The following is a 19,801-nucleotide window of genomic DNA, read 5'->3' as shown; positions in this document are numbered from 1 at the left end:
TTACTGTTCTTGAATTAATAAACCTTACACGATCTGTTTTAACCAGTCATACTTGTTATTAGTGTAATGATGTAACTATTAGTCATCTGTAAAACTCCAACTATACACACCGTCAATTATAAATTTAATTCTCAATTCATCTGATTTACTTTGAAGGTACCGGATGTTAGTCTGGGAGTCACCCCGAAATTCTTTGGGTCAACGTAGGGAGAAAACTTTCCCAAATATTTATAAACGTCGACTATCACGACTGTAAGTTTATTTGCCTTTTGCAGTGGCTCTGCGGTACATATTTAACCAAAGCTTTTCACGGTCGCTGTGGCAAAAGACATTTTTTAAAGTTTTTTACGGTGTTTTTTTTGTGGGCGCCAACAGAACAGATCTCCGTTAGAAAAAAAAAAAATACATTCCCGTTGGAAGTTTGTGAGGGGGACAAAACTACACGCTTTGTGCTTCATAGACAATACTGGCGCTCCTCGGACAAGTTTAAACAAGCATGCTGTTGTTCATCTCCAAGTCAAGCGAGCCCCAAATACATTATACGATGTATTGTTCGTGGGATTAGCGGTTCGAGTTGAAGAAACCCGACGACCATTTTCGATAACTGCAGGTAAGCTAGCTGTTGCTAATGCGAAATGGTGGAATTCATATTTTTGCTAAGCATTAATTATTTCCCACGGGACGCAATTCAACCACCGCTGCTGCTGGGGAAACATTAAGCTGATTGCCTGCAGTGTTTTGGTAACACTTCTCTCCCCAAGGAAGCTCGTTTCTGTTTCCACGGCAACGCGGCTTCGGCGTTTGTCCTCGTGTCTGCGAGAAGGCGGAACCACAGCGAAACCACGGCTCCTCGATTCGCGATCCCTGAGGGAGTCCTTCATGATTCGGAGATGGTAAGGAGAGCTCGACTGGATCAGGTAGATTCGAATTTCCTAGGAAACGCTACAATCGAAAATGAAGGTTACTTGGTGTTGCGTGATGATAATTGTTTAGCTTTGCATGTCGAGCCAGATGTAAATGGCGTGGTTTATTGTCTGTTTCAGCCATTTCAGGACGGCATATACTACCCTTATAGCAGTGACACCCAGGGGAATCATTCATCGGCAGGGATCCCATCTCTCCTGAATTCCCCACTCAGCCAGCCCTCCGTAAAGGTCCATTCTGCACTAGGCATGGCTCCTTCCAGTGCGCCACCCACCATTCTGCCTTTCAGGTTCCGCCAGCGTAGGGAGAGTGTAGACTGGCGGCGAATCCACGCTGTAGATATTGATCAGGTGATAAGCCAACTAGATGTGGATATCCTACAGGAGCACATAAGCACCGTGACCTTCTGCAGCTTGGATGGAGAGCGGTGTCAGCGCTGTCAGAGCCCTGTGGACCGAGCGCTCATCAAGATTCTCCAGTTGGCCCAACTCACTGTCGAATGGCTCCTCCACTGTCAGGAATGTCTCACGCTCAATCTGCAAGCAGCGGAGGAGAGGCTGGCGAGTGCCAACATGCAACAGGAGCAGTTACTGGCCCACTTGAAGAAGCAGGAGGAAAGCATGATGGAGATGACGGCCGAGCTCAAGAAACGGAATAAGATTATACGCAAACAGCAAACCCTGTTCGCTCCGCATATCACCAACAGTCAAAAGGTACCATTTCTGCTAACATACGAAATTATCTTTAATTTTGTTTTAACGCTGTTTTGGTGTATTTGTATTACTAGTTGCATCATTCTCATCCAGTTTCTTATGGTCCCATCTTAGCTAGTGTCTCAGAGGACAATAGAATAGAATTTAATTGGGCTGCACAATAAATATAAAAATATCAATATCGTGATTGCCCACATAATATGCATATTGCCAAGCCATGTAATAAATTTCTTATTGGATTGTATGTTTTGATCTGAATTTGACCAACCAACGCATTATTACATTAATAAGAATACATTGATTTTGCTTATTTTATGTCAGGAAAAAAAATATTATTTCATCAGATCCATCCATTTTCTGTACCACTTATAATAAAAAAATTATTTCATTAGCCCCAAGATTAATAGAAATGAGAGCATAGCTGACACAATTTTTGTGATTGAATTGTAAATGCTCCAGCGCCATCATGTTTAGGAACGTTTAATGGAAGCTTTGTTTTTGGACAGGAAGGGGTATCTTCCTGCTGGCAAGCAGATGGTGGGTTCAGTTGAGTTTTAATCCACTTAAAGGGGTGCTAAATGGCTCGCTGGCTTTATTTGTCCCTTGACATTTTGGTGTAATGTATTGAAGCTAATGCATGCTGTGGTGTGTAATCTATAGCAGAGTGCATTCATATTCCACCAGGACATTTATATCGTAAATTAAAAATGATCCTGTTTCTTAAGTACAGGGCTGCCTCTGACGGGGCCAAGCAGTTGCTAAGGCGACAGATAGTGTGTGTCCATGTGGTTGCCAGGTGTGCACAAGCAGCTCACTAACAGTCGCTGATGAATAATTAATAGAGCAGTGTTGCGCAACCTTTATTGACACATGGCATCCATTAAAAAAAATCTACACACGCACTGCGCACCACCAAACAAAAATGTCACAGTTTATGAATAATGATCTCATCTCAAATAAATGCAAAATGTGCGCTTCATTGAGCACAGAGCTGATATACTTGCAGAATGCCATCATTTATTCTGTTGAATGAATTGCCACAGATTGCTACAAAGGGTAACTATATCATTCTGCCTGTCACTTTGTCTCGATCTGATGTATTTGTGATAAAGAGTTTTCTGAAATTGGTAGTTTGATGCCCAGCACTATGATATTATTTAAGTTGTATTGTTGTGACTGTGGATTCTTCATATCCTTGATGTTGTTAGTTGCTTTTGTACATTATTTGGTCACACAGGGTTGGACGCAGCCTTTTTCTTTATATACCTAAGCTCTCTGTTTTTATTTTGAATTTTTGTATATAAAGACTTTTACTACGTCACTCCCTTCTCCTGTCTGCTTCTCGGTCCAAATCCTGCACCAATTGTGACATCTATTTTTGCTTTATTAACACACGTCCTTTTGTTGTGTTTTAGTGCGCGTTTTGTAAAAAGAAGTTCCTCTCTGCTTCATTTCTTCAAAGTCACATGCAGCGGCGCCATCCCGATGAGAGCGACATGCGTAAGTCACATCTAAATTACACAAATACCTTTTTGCTTGTGAAATGATACTTAATTTGCGCTGTCTGTCATTACCGTTTTCATCAGAGTTACAATCAAGCAGTGAGGAGAAATCTCAAATCCAAGCCCTGAAATTGGAGATGAACAGTCTGAAGGAGCAAATTGGTCAACAGCAACAAATATTGGAAGCCAAAGCGGCCGAGGCAAGAGTGCACAAATTATTTCACTGAGCTTTATCTAAAAAAAAAAAAAGGTCAGGACTACATGATGACAAATTTCCCACAATAATTGTTCTCCACAGAATCAAAAGCTGCAGCGACACGTGGAGGAGAGTGAGTTACGTAAGTCAGCTAGCAATCTAGTAGGCAATGGGTGATGATTGTATTTTGTGAAAAAATATTAATAATAGATATATTATTATTAAATACAAAATCTTTTCAGAAATGCGAGAAAGCGAGAAGAAATCTCAGATCGAAAGCCTCAAACTGGAGATTAAAAATCTGAAGGATCTTATTCAACACCAACACATCATACAAGCAAGACCAACAGAGGCAAGAAAAAAAGCAATTTGAATCTTCTCACCGTTCAGCCACATTTTTATTCCAGTTTTTGTGCAATTCTAGGATGAAAAGCAACAGTCCAAGGACAAAGACCTGCTAAAGGAACTAGATCATTTTAAAGCGGTAGAGATGGTCCAGATACAAGCCATTCAAAAGCTGGAACATCAACAGAAACAGCAGGTAAATATATGCAAAACATTTACTTTATATTCTGCAAGTTTATTTTCACTGCAAAGTAATATTTAAAAAATATCATCCTCCAGGACAAAAAATGGGAGGCCAGGCTGGTGAAAATCACAACACATTATGAGTCAGAAAAGAACGACGTACAGTATTTCTTTTTTTTAAGAGTTTAGTTCCACAACATTTTTAACCAGTCCTGAGAGAAACATTCTCCTTTCAGTTGCAGAAAGAGTTGAAAAGATTGCAGTCGGCCATGTCGGAGAACCAGGAGCAGAGCAAGAGGCAGCTGCAGGAGATGTGGAGGAAGATGCAAGAGAAGGAGCAAACCATCCGGGATCAGAGGGAGCAGGTTAGTATTGCTTCACATTCATCAATGTTGTCCACTGTGAACGTGTGCCAACGCGGAAGCAGAGTGGAAGCACAGCCCTTGTTGAGGATTTCCTGTATTTGCTGCATGAGCTGAGTGATACGATGATAACGTATGCTGGATAGGGTCCTTAATCTACGGGAAGCTGATACTTTTCCTGGAAGATTTCTGCTCAGAATAACGTGCACTTCACCGACTACAACATTCGGTGCACAAAACTGATGCGATCCAATTTAAATCATGTTTTCACAATGACTGTTTAGCAGTCATTTCAATGCACATAGTCAGAGAGTTGTTTATTGCTGCCAAGGCACATTTCTTCATACAGGTGAGCCCAAAAAGAAAAATAGGAAATTAAAGTATATAATGAATGATGTGTTAGGCAAACTAAATTTGAAACCATGGAGGGACTCGATAAGCCGGTCTGCTTCATCCCGTTTTCCATTTCCAAATCGTGTGTTTGCAGTGCATGTAACGTAATCGCGATGAAGTATCACAATATATAAGCCGAAATAAACAAGCAAACAACAATTGTATTTTTGGATCTGCGTGTGTACTTAGTGCTGTTATGTTGCAAGTGATTGCTACTCAGTGGAATAATAGATCCAATCAGATTAAAAATGACAAGTCATATGATATTTTGTTCTATTCGTCTTGCAGATACAAAATACATCTTCAAACTTACCCGCTAAAGCACATAAAGTATCAGGTACAGAATCGAACCCATTATTCCTCATCAGAAACCCACCCGTGTGATCCTAATGCATTCTCAATGTCTTTTTTCCAGTGGTAGGAAATGCACCAGCTCCAGAGCCTAAACCAAAGAAAGTTGTACTTGGTGAGTTCTGAACCCTGAACTGTGAAATAAACATCAACTCCCAGAGTGTCTGAGCATGGGATTTGTTTGCATGAGGAATTATTGAAGGAATACACCTACTCCCCTCCTGTCCCACCTCTCTTATAACCCCTATTTTATCTCCCTGACTTCTAATGACCCACAAACCTACTGTGCTATTAGAGGAGCTCATCTCTGTTCCTCAGCTGGATCCAATACAAGAGCTGTCAGAAGAGGAGGAAGGTAAAATAGAACCTGAAACTCGAGCAGAATTGGCCAACTGCATGTCGTTTGCATGGATCAGCATCAGTCTGTTGAACAGCCGTTTTCTCAGCTTTGTTGTGACTGAGACCATCGTTTTTTTTTTTTTTGTCATTTATTTATTATGTTTTCCCTGACCAACCAGAGACCTTAAAAGTTGTAACTTAAAGGCACTGAGGGTTACATAAACAGGTCGAGTGTTTTTTCCGCGCTTGGTCGGCCTTCCTCGTGTTACCACCGTTACTGCTCCTCTGAATGTAACGTGGCATTCCACACAGTCCAAATGTGTTCAATACGTTCAAATCACACAACATGGCGAAGTCACGCGCCAAAAAATAATAAGCGCTTCTGTCTGTGAATTAATGAGCACCTCCTACTTAAATTGGCATGTGACCAGGGACAAAGAGGACACCTATCTTTCACCTTGGTGACCTACATGCGAGTACACCAAATGACCTTCAAAACTGATAATAAATGGGCAATTCAATCTTTTGACAGACTTGACCACCATCCCTGAGAAGAAGCCAGTGGAGAAAAAGCCTGAACCCGTTCCAGAGAAGAAAGCCAGGGTTCCCGTCAGAAGGAACCCCAATAAGACGGAAATCAAGCGACATCTCGAGCAAGTTGTTTTGACGAAACTGGAGACAGTGGGAGTGAAGCCGGTGAGCTACTGCCCGCTTCGCACAATTGTGTACAACCTATTTGTGGTGTCCTTTGATGGTAGGACCCTTTAAAAATCTATAATTTCCCGAGCTGCAGTGAACGCACCATAACAGCTACAAAAAGAATAAATGAATAGTAAGAGTCTATGATTTAAGGGGAAAATGTAAATGTATCTATAAATGTATTAATTTGCATGAGGTAAAATTAATTCAATTTTTCACCCTTTCACATTCTCTGTGCCCCTTTTCTCAGGATCAGAAAAAACTGAAGACCAAAGAGCTCAGGTCAATTCTTGCTAATATACACACAAAGCAACAGAGCCTTGCAAAGAAATTTCCCGACTATTGGCACCATCGTGCGGACATACTTAACACTTTGGAGCAGCAGCTGGCCTTAAAGAAGAAGGACAGCAATCTCCAGTCTTTGGACAAATCCAGACACTCTGCTCAGGGTATGATCAAGTCTTTGAGAAAGCTTCTTAGCAAATGACATCATCTGACTTAATTCAGCAGTCACAGTCACACTATTAGTCAGTCTGTGAAAGATTGTTTCTGCCACCCGGACCAAATTAATGCCCTAAGTTAGAGTTAGTGTCAGCGGCTAAGCTACTTTTAGGGCGGACGTCATCTGTGTTCCTCTTCCGTGTAGTGTTGCAGACGCGCCCTCGAGCCAGTAGTCTACCCTCTAAAGCATCGCAGGGCATCTCTGAAGCCATAGCCCAACAAGCCAAGACCCCCCAACCCGCACCAAGAGTCAAGACCACCATCCAACCAAAGACGTCTACACCGAGCCATAAAACTGCTCAGAAAGAACATACTCCCAAGTAAATCAAATTCTTTGAAAAAGTTAGAATGGAAATCTAGAAATTATTATCACTGTGTAAGAAATTAACAATCTTGCTTATGCCTTAGAACGCCGCCTTTCAGCTCCTTTGTGGATTCAGAAGGCGAGGATACAGACATGGAGGACACTGAGTCTCCTCAACAATGGGGCAAACCTTCACACGTCACAACAAATAAGCAGGAAGCAGTTCAAATCACTGCAAGAAAATCCAATTTGATCCAGGCGAAGCCAGCTCCAGCTGGTCTTTCATCCTTTAATAGCCAACTTTCTGGTGGTGTGAACAAGACAGCAGCTGTCATGAAGATAGGGAATGACAACCATGATGAGATCTATGAGGATGACTTTTCAGATGTCAGTGAGCTGCAGGAGATTGACTCCAGGCAGCTCCAGAGTTTCAAAGACCAGAATGGCAACGTAGAAAAGACATCCTTTGGTAAAGGTAAGCTGGCCAAGTATTGTATCTATTTAAAAAAAAAAACGAAACTCTTGTTACACTAAATAAATGCAACTGTATAAATGTTAAATAAATACCGAGCTACTGTCTAATATCCATGTAAAATTTCTTTTTTTTTTTTAGAAAACAAAGTGAGTGAGTTGGCAAGGAAAATTGAGAGTCAGGTTGCAAATAAAGTGTCAAAGAAACCCGTAGGGGGCGTGAGCATCTTGCCAGAGGCCAATGATGAGGTTCACGAGTTCTTGGTGAGACTGACAATGAACATCAATAATGGATATTTCACATTTGGCATGAGTTAATGTTGGCATATGTTGGACAGTCTTCAGATCTGGAGGAGAGCAGCGATGACGCCCATTCCTCTTTTGAAGACAGACAAGGAAAATCGAAACCCGCCTACAACTCCGGAACAACGGTGAGGAGTCATGACTCACCTAGCACCAGCGTGTGGGACTCCTCCACAGGAAAAGACACTTCCATAGGAAAGGCTCCAAGATCAGGTCAGTGCCAAATCATCTGTAGGCGAAATGTCACGTGACCAAACCCAGGAAACAGCTTCGCAGGCTTTTTGTGTGTGCCGCGATAACCAGTAAAACAACAAGCTGATGTCAGGATGGTTTAAAGTCAAAATTGCTAGTCTTTTCTTTTATGCTTGTTAGGTTTGACTGAAGCTGGAACGGGGAGCACCTTGAAAAGCAGTCTGTGTTACCTCAGTGACATCTGTGACTCGGAAGATTTTAATAATTAACACAAATGACACTCCTGATCATCAGACAGTGGCGAAGCTTGTGGTAAATTGCAGAAGGAACCACAAACAAGACACGCTATGTTGTGTTGTCTACAATCACATCCACACCACCGGGCAAACAAAACCGAGAACCTCGATTCCATATTTGGAAAACGGACTCAGCATAACAATATGTTAACATAGCTAAGCAATATGTTAGCATTTTCAATATTACCTCATCCCTGTGCCAAGTTTTTTGCACATGGTTTCCAATGTGCTTTTTTTTCAGATTTCCTTTTATTTAGTAAACATTACAGTGCTGAACATAATTATTAGACCATCTGTCAAAAAAATACAGAAATCATTTAAAAATATGTTTATAGTAAAAACTAGTACGTATTTGTTTTACTGTTTTAAACAGGACCGAGTAATTTTGTGACATTCAACCCCAAACACGATTTCTATTCAAGAAGTCAGGTATAATAATAATAATCTGATTTCTTAAAAAAAACGTTTTTTTAATTTTCTTTATATAACACTACCCTGAAAACGTATTCATTGATCACACTTTTTTTTAAAGAAAAATATATGTAGCATCGATAATTATTCTTAGTATCATTAAGAATAATTATCTATATAATTGATATAATTTGAGTTACAGAGCTGATTTATAGTTCTTAAACTATTACATAAATGTATTTAGGGCAGCCATCATATAAACCTCATATTGGGTGTTGGTCTAGTAAATTTGTTTAGCACTTTGTGTAATGACACTTGTTTATAATTCTTTGTTAAATTAAGTCTTTGTGAATTTTTCTATAGAGAAGTATTTTTACAAGCAATACAACAGTTATTGATTAATTGAGGAATACATGTCTGTTAAGAAACCTAAAAAAGTTCTTAGAGAAAAAATATCAGAAGGGTTTGCTGTTGTTTTTACGTGTATCTTCTATATGCCATGTTTTAGTGGTGGAAAGGCAGAGCGTGTTCAGATTCCATGACTGTTTGTTCCTCCTGTCTATGCATCCGGCCATCCAATAGCTGACCAGACTGCAAACTAAAACATTGATAACAGAGTTCAATGTTGCTAAGTAGATTGTTTTTGCAGATACTAATTCTTTCAGAAGTGATTGTCACAGTTTGAGAAAGAAATGTATCTTTATAGCACACTTATAAAACCAACCACAGCTGAAACAAAGTACTGTACAACGTCAAAAATATAAACCTTAAAAAAAAAAAAAACACAAGCAATAATGATTTTTATAACAATATTGTAATTTTTAAAGCATAATATTCTGCTGTCCTACGGTGCAGAAGGTCAGTAATTGCATGGCAGGATATAAATGGGGAAAGGCTGCGGGCTGCTGATCATAACATGCATTTACAGGTCGCGACAAGAATCCACTAGCTTGTGCGGAAAAGAAACTGGGTATGTTACATAAAAATCTAAAAAGGGAATTTTCACAAATGAATGTGACAAACCGCAGGGTTTGACATCAGGGGACAGGAGAGACAAACCAGTCACAGCTCAGCTTCAGAAAACTGGTTGGTCGTGATTAGTTGTGCCTACGACCTGACAACTGTGATGTCATTTTTAGTCAACAGCAAGTGAGATGGATAAAAACAGGTGGATTTTGCAAGTTGAATTTCTATTCCACAAATGAAACATTAATCACAACACTGTTTAGACTATTTGGGTTACACAGTACATACAATAAAGCGCTGACTCATGTTAGAGGGAAATCTTTTTTGTCTTTCTTTTTGGACACAGTGACTGAAATGAAATTTAGCTCGATATTTCTTTTGTTTATTAAAATGGCCAATCCTTCTGGTCTTTTCTCAATACAAGACCGCCATACGTATAGTAATACATTTTGCTCAGACAAAGTCATCCCTGCTGAAGGTGGCAGTCGTCTTTGTTACCGCTCTGCCTTGTCCACTCTTCCTACCCTCATAAAACAGCGGTGGCCCCAGAGTGACCCTGGAAGATGTAGGTGGGAGCATATATGTCTTTCGGGTGCGGGCGGTGGCATACGTGGCTGGTCTCCGTGGTCGGTTTGAGGAACTTAACACCGGAAACAAAACATGATTGCATCAAAAAGCCTTTTCAAATTGGAAATTTTGTTGTGTGTTTGTTTTACCTTGATGGAAGACCTTCTTTTCCAGAGAAGTAAGTCAACACGGTACCACCGGAGAGCAAAAGGACGGAGCCCCCCCAGCCTATGAAAACTGCAGCTCCAAGCTCAAATCTGAATATTGATTTGAATACGTTAATGGTGATCTTTTGCATTTGTCTTTCTCGTCAGACATACAGTACTTACTTTTGTGCCCTGAAATTTGGGTCGAGGAATTCTGTGATCACCCTGTTGGCCCACCAGGAGTAAGTGATCATACCACAGAAGCCTAGCACAAAAATAGCCCATTTCTCAGAAATCCAGTTTGTCAACGAGAAAAGTCAGTAATCTTTTTACAGTTGGCTAATAATCAAATTTACCTGAGACAAGATAGGTGATTCCACCTGCAAAGGTCACTCTTGAATTTGCAAGCTCTGATCCTCCTATTTTAGTGCACTTCATGCCAATGAGAGTGAGAACGCCACCAAAGAAGCCAGTGATGACCGCGGAGACTGCCAATGCCCTACATCCATGCAGGAACGCTGCAAAGACACATATGATGACTTCCAAGAACATGTCCTGTATGTATAAGACATTTATCTTTCCCAGTTAACAGTGCAAGGAAATATTCTGAGATTTTCTTGTGATGATTACAAATTGAATTTATGCAACTTGGAGGTAGTAAAATGCTTAATTTGCATTTTTTTTAAAGTAAAGATATTCTTAAATCAGCATAAAAAATAGGTTGAAGGACACATAATTTTGTCTCTAATTCAAATTTGTGTTGGTCAGTCTAGTGTGTAAGCTTTATTTGAGTTGCAATTGGAGTGAAGCATTTGTTTAAGGTTCTCACCCGATATGTGATTTGTTGCCAGTATCTTACCAGGCAGGGCCAGCATGGAAGGGTAATCTTTGCAGTCGGACACCCCTGTGGTGTCTGAGATGCAGTCCCTCCACAGGTTGGAGTAGTAGTTGGAGGTGGTCAGGACAATGCTGCCCACCTCAGAGAAGGTCCAGTACTCTGTGGGAAGGGTAGAGCACACCAGGATCCAGCCGCAAAGGCAGGACACAAAGCAGCCAATTTCTGTGTACATCACCACCGTCCTGTACTTCATGGTGAGCGCCAACCATCAAAAAGAGGAGAAAAAAATGGAAGTTTTTCTCTGTAGCTTCTGTGACACTGCAGAGTTAGAGCTTTGACTGCATTTTGTTTTCCATCTTATCTCTTTGGACAGTTTTGCCCAGTCAGCATCATTTGCTTTCCCAGAGCTCAGGTCCCCGAATGATGGCTACTTAAGTCATCTTTTGTTTGTCTGCATGTGGGACTTGTGAGACAAACTGGACTAACCAGACTAAAGTTGCTGCTGTCATGGTTTGTAAAGTTAAACACCCACTTCTGAGTTGCGCATCCATTTTCTCAGGTGAGCTGTGGCCTACCCTAACTAACTAAATTATTTAAAAAGCAAGCCAAGTCATTTTTGTTTGTAATCATTTCTTGTATTCATCTCCACTACATGGTATTCAATCTAATATTGTGTTTTTCTACTGGGAGCAAAATAAAGTTCAGTGTCTTGCTCAACGACACTTTGACATGATCACCGGGCTTGGGGATTGAACCCACAACCTTCAAGATTGGAGACTGATTTATTTAATTTATTTAATTTTTATTCGCCTAGTAACAAGAAACATTTACAATGGGCAGTTTGTTGAACTTATGTCGTCATTAAAGCAAGACCTTTGATTTTTCCTACACTCACAAAAAACAAAAATTTGCACATCTATTATAATTTGCTGCTTAAATTCAAAGCTATGAATTGTTATCAAGCTGTAAATTGTTAGAACTACATTTGGTTAAAAACACAATGTTTACATCAGTTGCCATACAACAACTTATAAAACTACTACAAAATATAGACATGTATTCAAACATATTTTATTTTAATCACAGGATATTCTCCTCGCATCTCGGGTGAAGGAAAACCCCACTGCCAGTTCAGCAACTTTGCCGGTAGGGGGCACTGCCGCAATTCATCACCGCAAATCTGCTCCGTTTTCTGGGCAACGAATAAAATGCTCGCTGGGTTAGAGCAGGTGTTGTCAACCGGTCCAGGAATGCCTTGTATGATTTGTTTGTTGAAATAATGCATGCAGTGTACACAAGTAGGAGTCAAATTTTGTGAAACAGCCCGATAAGTACTTGGATATTATACGTGCTAACACTGACAATTGTTTTTTTTACTCCAGGCCACGAACCAAGAGAGATTCCTGCACTGAAGGCGCCTCCTCATAACATAATGTTTTTAGGTAAGGGGGAGAAAAATCAAATGTTCTTTGACAAGTGGTGGATTTTCATCTCCTGAAATTGGTGTAATTTAGTTTGCTTGCATTCTATAAACTTCTACAAACTTTGTCATACAAGTCTTAACCTGGTTTTAATTGCCTAGTCTTTGTCTTGACTGGGGGACTCAACTTGTCATGGCTTGGTATTGACGTCTTGGTCAAAGGGTCTTGACTGCAACATAGCTGGGTACATTTACTCCATTAAAAAATACAAACATGTCGTAAACAGCGTTCCAGCCTTAAGAACAGCGCCACACTGGTCTTCTGAAGTCATTAATGCAAGTCTGTGTCACTCAAATGTAGGAGTTCTTTAGGAAAGCCGCTGTCTGACTCCTCGAGCCGCCGGACAATGATGACATACGACTGCTGCGGATGCTACGTGACCCGGACAGTGCTGATGCACTGGATCTGGACAAGCGGCCAGACTCTGAAGCTGACACTGAACTGGCAGAAGTGTTTGTTCGCATCGTGCTTGACCCGCGCTCTGATTGGACTGAACTTCCAGATGTCAATCCCGAAGAGATGGCGGACAAGTTGGAAGGCACGGATGACAGCTCGGATACAGAGGATGCTTTGGACTTGGAGGTGATTCCAGATACCGAGGACAGCTCTGTGGTGGACTTGGTTTTGGGGTCTTTTTCCACATCTGGTAATTTTCGGACAATCACCCTGCATAGAAAGAGAGGCACAGTTTCTCTGTCACTCTCCGTCTCTCTCTTTCTGTTAATAATTTCTTGACACGCAAAAGCAAATGAAAATGATGTGTTGTATTGGTATAGTGTTGTTGATTCTTGACTCACGTTTGTACTTGTCCAAATAGTGGCCTGCACACGGACCACAAATAGAAAACACCTCCGGCCATTTGAAAGGCGGAGCCAACCCAACCGAGGAACAGCGGGGTGCCGAGGTCAAACCTAAGATCATTTAGGAATGGGATCAGTGTAAAGTCAGTCTGCTCAGTATTTAAGATTTTACTGACCTAAGTCCAATAAAGTTTGGGTTGAAGTATTCTACCGAGACATATTGTGCATAAACAGCATATCCACTTGTGGACAGTGAACCTACAAAAAGACAAGAAAAATATTTATTAATGTTAAAATATTAGACATAACTATCACTTTTATCCCACAGGAAGCCACAACCATTATGTTAAACATTTTGTAAAATTAATAGTTCTCACAACATGAATGAAAGCTCAATATTAAATATTTTGAAGCAAATTTCTAGAGTTATATTACTGGATCTTGATAGATATGCAGATATGTTTATTATACTACATTAGCAATCATCTAATCTAATCATGATAGTATTAAAATGAGACTATACCACTGATTATGTGGCACCAACCGCCAGTGTAGATCTTCTTGTATTTTGACTTGTCTTCCCCCCCTATGAAGGTACACTCCATGCCCAACAAGCTGAGCACAAAGCCCAGCATGCCCAGGGACAGAGCAGCCATCAGCAGGCCTCGCACAATCTGAATGTAGCCTGGAATCACACAAGTCACATTACTTAGCAGTCAGGTTCAGAGCAACTTTGAAGTTTCTGGGACGGCGCGGTTCCCACCTTCCACGGACCAGAGCACGGGGAAGTCGTAGCAGTTACTAACAGCTGTTGAATCTGTAAAGCAAGATCTCCACAGACTTGACCAGTACCAGGCCACCTTCAAAATGGAGGAGCCTCCCATGCCCCCGACAGAGCTGATCTTCCAACCCTCCATGGCCATGGTGCAAGCCACAAAGATCCAACCCAGTACTGTCATCAGGAAGCCCCAGATCTGAACCACTCGAATCCGCATCCCTGGTTATTTCCTTTTCGCACTCACCTTTTTGGTAAGCGTTTATTTCCTACTGCAGATGATGAATGTTGAGCTTACATCCAAATACCAACAACTGCTCATTTTAGGAAATGGGATCACTTGAGTGGCTTGCAAATACAAGGCAGGGCTATGTTGTTGTTGTTCTGCAAGTTTTAACATGCGGGTGGGAGATAAGGGTACCTCGAGTTCCCATTGGTACGAATGACACTTGCCAGATTAGTACCTGGGCTCTGGGTGCTAGTCTAAGCATACATCTCTAATTACCAAAAACTGAAGAGCCAAGTCAGCAGATTTGGTAGATTGTAGATACCTTTTTTCTTATTGCTTCAGGTTGATTATCCATATTCGGTCTAGTTTTACCAACAACTGTGCAAATGTCTGCCACAATGACCTTACCGTGTTCCAGCCGAGGCTGCTTATGGCATCAGTCACTGCAACCTCACCGTGCCTCCGCTTCCATAATTAAAACACATTCCCATAACGGCTTAATGCCGAGGTGATGTGGGCAGTAATTCATACTCTGTCATCAACAATGAATTGGCCAGAGTGACTATAATGGGCTTTAGAATAACAAAGTGAAGCTTACTTGAGCTGAAATGACTGTCAGGAATTTTATTCCAAATTTTGGCTTCATTAAAGTCAATGATAAAGGAAGTGTGTATAAAATGTTTTGATTTTTTTAGTGTTTAAATATTTTTAAAACCCGCTGCTAATTTCAATAATATGAAAGAAATACAAATACATAAATGTTTCTACTTTTTGGGGGGAAGAAAGTGAAGTACTGTACCAAGCATGAGCCCACGTAAAAGCACAGGAAGAACAGTTGCGTTAAAATTGGTGCACTTTGTACATTTAGGTACTTTAAAAGAATATCAATCAATCAATTAAACTTTATTCATAGGGCACTTTTACAGCTCAAAGTCCTTTACAAGTTCAAATCAAAGAAAGATTACAGACAAAATATGAAACACTTGAAAGTAAGAAGTCCAAAGTGTAGAAATCACCACAATTTTCCCCTAAAATCATGTTTTCTTTTGTAAAATGCACGGTGGTATTTAAAAACACAATGTCACCATTCTGCAATTCCATGGACACCCGATACTTGTTTATGAATTCAGTGGAACGTGTCGGGCACTGGCTAAGCTTCGTCTTGATGATTATTCAGAAGTGTAGATTGATGGTTGATTGGTGGGGAAACCTCCTGTCAAGTGCAGATTGTCTGCGGCTTCAGATATGACCCGGTGGTCCGTAGAGGTGAAGATGGAGACCATGAGAGGCCTTTGATAATATTATTAGAAGCTCACCTATCAAAATGAAGTCTTTTGTATTTGAAGCTGCTGTCGTTGTGATAGTGCAGATGAATGAGGAATAATAAGGAAGAATAAGTGAGGCAGGTAGTAAAGGTCAGATGAGAGTTGGAGTTTGAATGCTGATTCGTACCAAATGAAATTTGACCAGCATTTCACACATAGGCGTTTCTTCCAAATTTCCTGGAGGGCTTCAAAAACTCTCTTTGCAGGCTGCTAGTGGCCTTGCCGCGCTCGCCGTGTGTGTGTGAAAACACAGCAGCACCCCTTGAGGAGTGATGAAGTCTGCAAACACCCGAAGAAATGAAGTGACATGAATTGCGATAGAGACAACAAACACCGAGATGTTTTGAACACTAACTAAAGCTCGCTAATTAATCCCTCATTCACATCTTTGATGCTCTTTTGGCTCCATTCAGGGTTAACTGTAATTCCAATAATTACCTAACGTCCTGCTCAACCTCCAAAAGTCTAAGTATGTCCGTCGGATTTCAACCAAAACAAAACATTGGCCACTAATCAGGTTAATGTGGTTAATGTGTTCCTGAGAACTGTTGCTGAATGAGGCCCATTGTTACCAGTCAACTTGCCTGACGCTCGAGCCTGCTGACAGGGAGAGACAGAAAATCAAACCTCCCAAGATGCATAACACAGATCCCGCCCAGCCGATGAAGAGCGCCGCTCCCAGTTCAAATCTGCCAATGACATCAATTAGATATTTAGAACAGGACTGTAATCCAAGTCATCCCGGTTCTTGTATTTACCTACTTCTGGGCAACAAAGAGGGGGTCGAAAAAGTCGGTCGTGATCCTGTGAGCATATATGGAGCAGGCGGTCATGCAGCACAAGCCTGTGGAGGCAAATAAAATTGTAATTCTGTGACTTCAAATTAGGATTAGAGGTAAAGAGTAATTTTTTGGGGAAGTAAGTTTTACCGCTGAGGATGTACTGGAAACCTGCAAAGACTGCCAGGCGAGTTTTGATATTCTCGGAGCCTCCTACTTTTGTGCACTTCATTCCAAGCAGGGCAAGTACGGCACCAAAGAAACCCAGACACACCGCTGCAATCATCAGGCCCCGGCATACTTGGATGTAAACTTGAAAACAAGGACAGAGGAGCAGGAAGAGGTATGACATCCATCACAAGTCAGGACCAGAATATGAACTCAACTCACCATCCAGAGCCAGCATGGAGGGAAAGTCCTTGCAGTTGGACACACCTGTAGAGTCGGTCACACATGTTTTCCACAGGTTGGACCAGAAGGTCGCCGTAGTAATGACCGTCCCGTCCACCGAGGAGACCTTCCAGTAGTCCGTAGGAAGTGTGGATGACACCAGAATCCATCCGGAGACACTCAGGAGAAATGCAACAATCTCTGTTGCCATGGTGCTCATTGTTCCTTGGCCTTTAGATCCACGGATCAAATCAGGCTCTGAACTTTTTTAAGGCTCCTGCTGGTGAGACGCCCTCCGCCCATCATTGACTGAGCATTTCTGGGCGGGTAGGTCCACTACCTGTGCATCAAGGCAGATACTTGATTACTTGAGGTTCTCTTGTGGGTGGCTGATATTCAATAAGTATTTTTATGTCATTGGACTTCAGGCACGCATAGAGCTCATCACTCCACACGGTGTTCATGGGGTCTACAGCCGGGTCGAAGGAAGTCATTAATTGACAGGATGTGAGGCGGTCCCTGACAGAGAAGAAACACATGATGGGGAAAACAGATAGCCTGTTATCATAATGGCAGACTCGCTGCACTCAGTTTACAACACTAGAGCGCCATCAAGTGGTAATCCGCAGACATTTAATGGAGGCTACTAGACTGTGACTTTACCATTGAGCCATCCATCCGTTATCCAAACAACTTTATTCTCACGCAGGTGTGCTGGTGTCTATCTCAGTTGACTTTGTGCAGCAGGCAGAGTACACCCTAAAATGGTTGTAAGCCAATCGCAGTCGACAAACAATCATCCAGACTCATAATTATACTACAGGACAATTTAGAGACAGTTAACCTATCATGTATGTTTCTAGAATATGGAAGAAAAGGCGCAGGGAGAATTTGCAAATTTCACACAGGAAGGCCCAAGGCATGGAATCCAACCAGGGACCTCTGTTAGACGGACGTGCTAACCAGTCAATCACAGGGCCCACCTTTAATCCAAAACGCTAAATTTCAGTTGTAAATATATGCTAGTGGGAATTTTTGTCATTTTTGTAATTTCGGATTCATGTAGGAAGACAGGAAGAAGTAGTGAAGAGAGGCTCTCAAGCTTCAAGACTGCCAACTCTCCTCTTAAAGTTCAAACTGATAAACATTGTACATTGTGCACCAAATTCAAAATGAGATAAGAAAAAAAAAACAGTGTATGAAGATTGGTTTGTCTTTGGAGTGTATCCAATTGAATATGGGTTGAAAAAGATGTGCAAATCATTGTATTCTGTTTTTATTTATTTACACAATGTTTGGGATTTGTACATAGTATTAAAAATACTATGATCAAATCTGCTTTAAATAAAAGCATGAATGCATTTTTAAACCCCAAAAGTTCATCAGTCACTTAAATATTGAGCTATCTCATGAAGTTTCATGACGTGAGATGCCCTTGGCATCTGTTGTCTGGAAATTGTGTGCTGTGTTTTGTTTCAATTTCTAAACCTGTTGCTGAGCCACTCTGACCTTATTTAACGAGGCCATAAAACTTTTCTAATCAGCATTCCAGGAAAGGAAATTCCAAGTGGGTTGCCGAAGGAATCTTCTGCAGAAAGGTTGGCTCATTTGGTGAAGCCGTGGTGCCAAAAATAAAGCAAGATGAAAGTCCCAGTCCAAACTTATACTTTTTATTTTCTACATCATTTATCCTGTTCAAGGTCGTGAGAGTGCGGCAGGTGACTTTTTGTTGAAAGGCAGACTACACTTGAGACTGGATGTCTGCCAACCACGAGGCACACATAGACCGTGACATTCACACTGCAATTAGGCAACTGAACTAAAAGTGCAAAAAAATGTGACAATTATTTATTGATAGATCCTCGATGTTGATTATCTTTGTCCATTGTATTTTATCCACACATAGATTTTGCTAGGCGGCTCGGTGGCGCGCTGGGTAGCACGTCCGCCTCACAGTTAGGAGGGTGCGGGTTAAATTCCACCTCCGGCCCTCCCTGTGCGGAGTTTGCATGTTCTCCCCGGGCCCGCGTGGGTTTTCTCCGGGCACTCCGGTTTCCCACATCCCAAAAACATGCTTGGTAGGCCGATTGCAGACTCCAAATTGTCCCTAGGTGTGAGTGCGAGTGCAAATGGTTGTTTGTCTCTGTGTGCCCTGCGATTGGCTGGCAACCGGTTCAGGGTGTCGCCCGCCAACTGCCCGATGACGGCTGGGATAGGCTCCAGCACGCCCGCGACCCCCGTGGGGACTAAGCGGTTCAGAAAATGGATGGATGGATGGATGGATAGATTTTACTAAGGGGCACAATACACGTCTGGTGGATTGACTTTCTGCTCAGCACTCATTCATGCTGAGCACTGAAATGTAATCCAGCACAAGCAAGGCTCCCCAAGACGTTTATTACACAGAGCATGTGAGCATTGTTGGCATTGCAATCAAAGATACACCTCCCCTTGAAGTCTCTCACGTGTTTTGTAATCTTCGAGCAAAACAGAAAAGGATTACTGGACTTTTTCTTCCTCCTTCTGCACGTCATATCTTATCATCATCTGTATCCTTTTGTACTGTGCGATTTAACCATGTTTGGAAAGAATGTAACGAACTACTTATGCTGTGTCCTTTGTTAAATAAAAACAGGATTGTGATCATAACAAGGAACGAAAAGAGAACCGACCCTACAGGGTTGTGGAGTGATGATTTTGACCTTTTTGTGTGAAACAAGTTTGAATAATCCCCACCTGACTTTTCCTCCCCGGTGCTTTTCTCAGAGTAACTTGGCTCAAGGTTGACGTGAGTTTTTTATTATGAGATTTGACACTGTTGGGATAATGGTTTACCACGGCTGCACGTGACATGACAGGAAGTGAAAGTCAACGACATAAGGATGGGGATATGTCTAACTGTCAGTAAACTCACAGAGTGTATTAGAATATACAGAGAATTGGTTTTAGACATTTTACTCTTTGTCAAAAATAATAACGGAAAAAAGCTTTTAGATGCTGCTATGATTTCTCCTTCTGAC

At 41.4% G+C, this 19,801-nt stretch overlaps 4 protein-coding genes and 2 long non-coding RNA genes across 13 annotated transcripts; 2 read left to right on the top strand and 4 right to left on the bottom strand.

The window, feature by feature from the left end:
* Window positions 1–353: 353 nt before the first annotated feature.
* LOC119134897 lies at window positions 354–1,190 on the bottom strand. The gene is made up of 2 exons (XR_005100421.1): window positions 1,068–1,190; window positions 354–942 (listed from the first exon to the last, which is right to left on the bottom strand). It is a non-coding gene; the product is annotated as an uncharacterized LOC119134897 (long non-coding RNA).
* dzip1 (DAZ interacting zinc finger protein 1) lies at window positions 772–9,471 on the top strand. Of its 4 annotated transcripts, none has more exons than XM_037272021.1 (19): window positions 772–893; window positions 1,044–1,637; window positions 3,053–3,137; window positions 3,224–3,339; window positions 3,438–3,477; window positions 3,578–3,687; window positions 3,760–3,876; window positions 3,960–4,022; window positions 4,100–4,228; window positions 4,907–4,955; window positions 5,034–5,084; window positions 5,265–5,324; window positions 5,841–6,004; window positions 6,258–6,456; window positions 6,654–6,828; window positions 6,917–7,287; window positions 7,426–7,547; window positions 7,622–7,799; window positions 7,959–9,471. In XM_037272021.1, the coding sequence occupies exons 1-19, from the start codon at window positions 891–893 to the stop codon at window positions 8,045–8,047; spliced, it is 2,715 nt and encodes a 904-aa protein (XP_037127916.1). In that variant the 5' UTR covers window positions 772–890; the 3' UTR covers window positions 8,048–9,471. The 4 variants fall into 4 exon arrangements, with proteins under 4 accessions (XP_037127916.1, XP_037127906.1, XP_037127890.1 ...); XM_037272011.1 differs by having other exon boundaries at window positions 828–917; XM_037271995.1 differs by having other exon boundaries at window positions 882–1,637.
* Window positions 9,472–9,742: 271 nt separating this feature from the next.
* Window positions 9,743–11,378, bottom strand: si:ch211-181l5.2 (claudin-10). Of its 2 annotated transcripts, none has more exons than XM_037272078.1 (5): window positions 10,994–11,378; window positions 10,521–10,682; window positions 10,348–10,429; window positions 10,168–10,275; window positions 9,743–10,091 (listed from the first exon to the last, which is right to left on the bottom strand). In XM_037272078.1, exons 1-5 carry the CDS (start codon window positions 11,253–11,255, stop codon window positions 9,905–9,907), a joined length of 801 nt encoding a protein of 266 aa, XP_037127973.1. In that variant the 5' UTR covers window positions 11,256–11,378; the 3' UTR covers window positions 9,743–9,904. The 2 variants fall into 2 exon arrangements, with proteins under 2 accessions (XP_037127973.1, XP_037127983.1); XM_037272088.1 differs by having other exon boundaries at window positions 11,024–11,377.
* LOC119134890 lies at window positions 10,283–13,490 on the top strand. 4 transcript variants are annotated; one of them, XR_005100418.1, is made up of 5 exons: window positions 10,283–10,406; window positions 10,593–10,721; window positions 11,016–11,256; window positions 11,376–11,561; window positions 12,089–13,490. It is a non-coding gene; the product is annotated as an uncharacterized LOC119134890 (long non-coding RNA). The 4 variants fall into 4 exon arrangements; XR_005100419.1 differs by having other exon boundaries at window positions 11,376–13,202; window positions 13,301–13,490; XR_005100416.1 differs by having other exon boundaries at window positions 11,376–13,490.
* Window positions 11,631–14,538, bottom strand: si:busm1-52i16.2 (claudin-10). The gene is made up of 5 exons (XM_037272064.1): window positions 14,047–14,538; window positions 13,807–13,968; window positions 13,460–13,541; window positions 13,281–13,394; window positions 11,631–13,149 (listed from the first exon to the last, which is right to left on the bottom strand). The coding sequence occupies exons 1-5, from the start codon at window positions 14,276–14,278 to the stop codon at window positions 12,774–12,776; spliced, it is 966 nt and encodes a 321-aa protein (XP_037127959.1). The 5' UTR covers window positions 14,279–14,538; the 3' UTR covers window positions 11,631–12,773.
* Window positions 14,539–16,148: 1,610 nt separating this feature from the next.
* On the bottom strand, window positions 16,149–17,118 carry cldn10a (claudin 10a). The gene is made up of 4 exons (XM_037278010.1): window positions 16,782–17,118; window positions 16,542–16,703; window positions 16,375–16,456; window positions 16,149–16,301 (listed from the first exon to the last, which is right to left on the bottom strand). The coding sequence occupies exons 1-4, from the start codon at window positions 16,999–17,001 to the stop codon at window positions 16,181–16,183; spliced, it is 585 nt and encodes a 194-aa protein (XP_037133905.1). The 5' UTR covers window positions 17,002–17,118; the 3' UTR covers window positions 16,149–16,180.
* Window positions 17,119–19,801: the final 2,683 nt, after the last annotated feature.

This window comes from Syngnathus acus, chromosome 2, assembly GCF_901709675.1.
Source record: "Syngnathus acus chromosome 2, fSynAcu1.2, whole genome shotgun sequence".
In the NCBI taxonomy this organism is placed as follows: Eukaryota; Metazoa; Chordata; class Actinopteri; order Syngnathiformes; family Syngnathidae; genus Syngnathus; species Syngnathus acus.
This window is presented reverse-complemented; position numbering and strand designations above follow the sequence as displayed.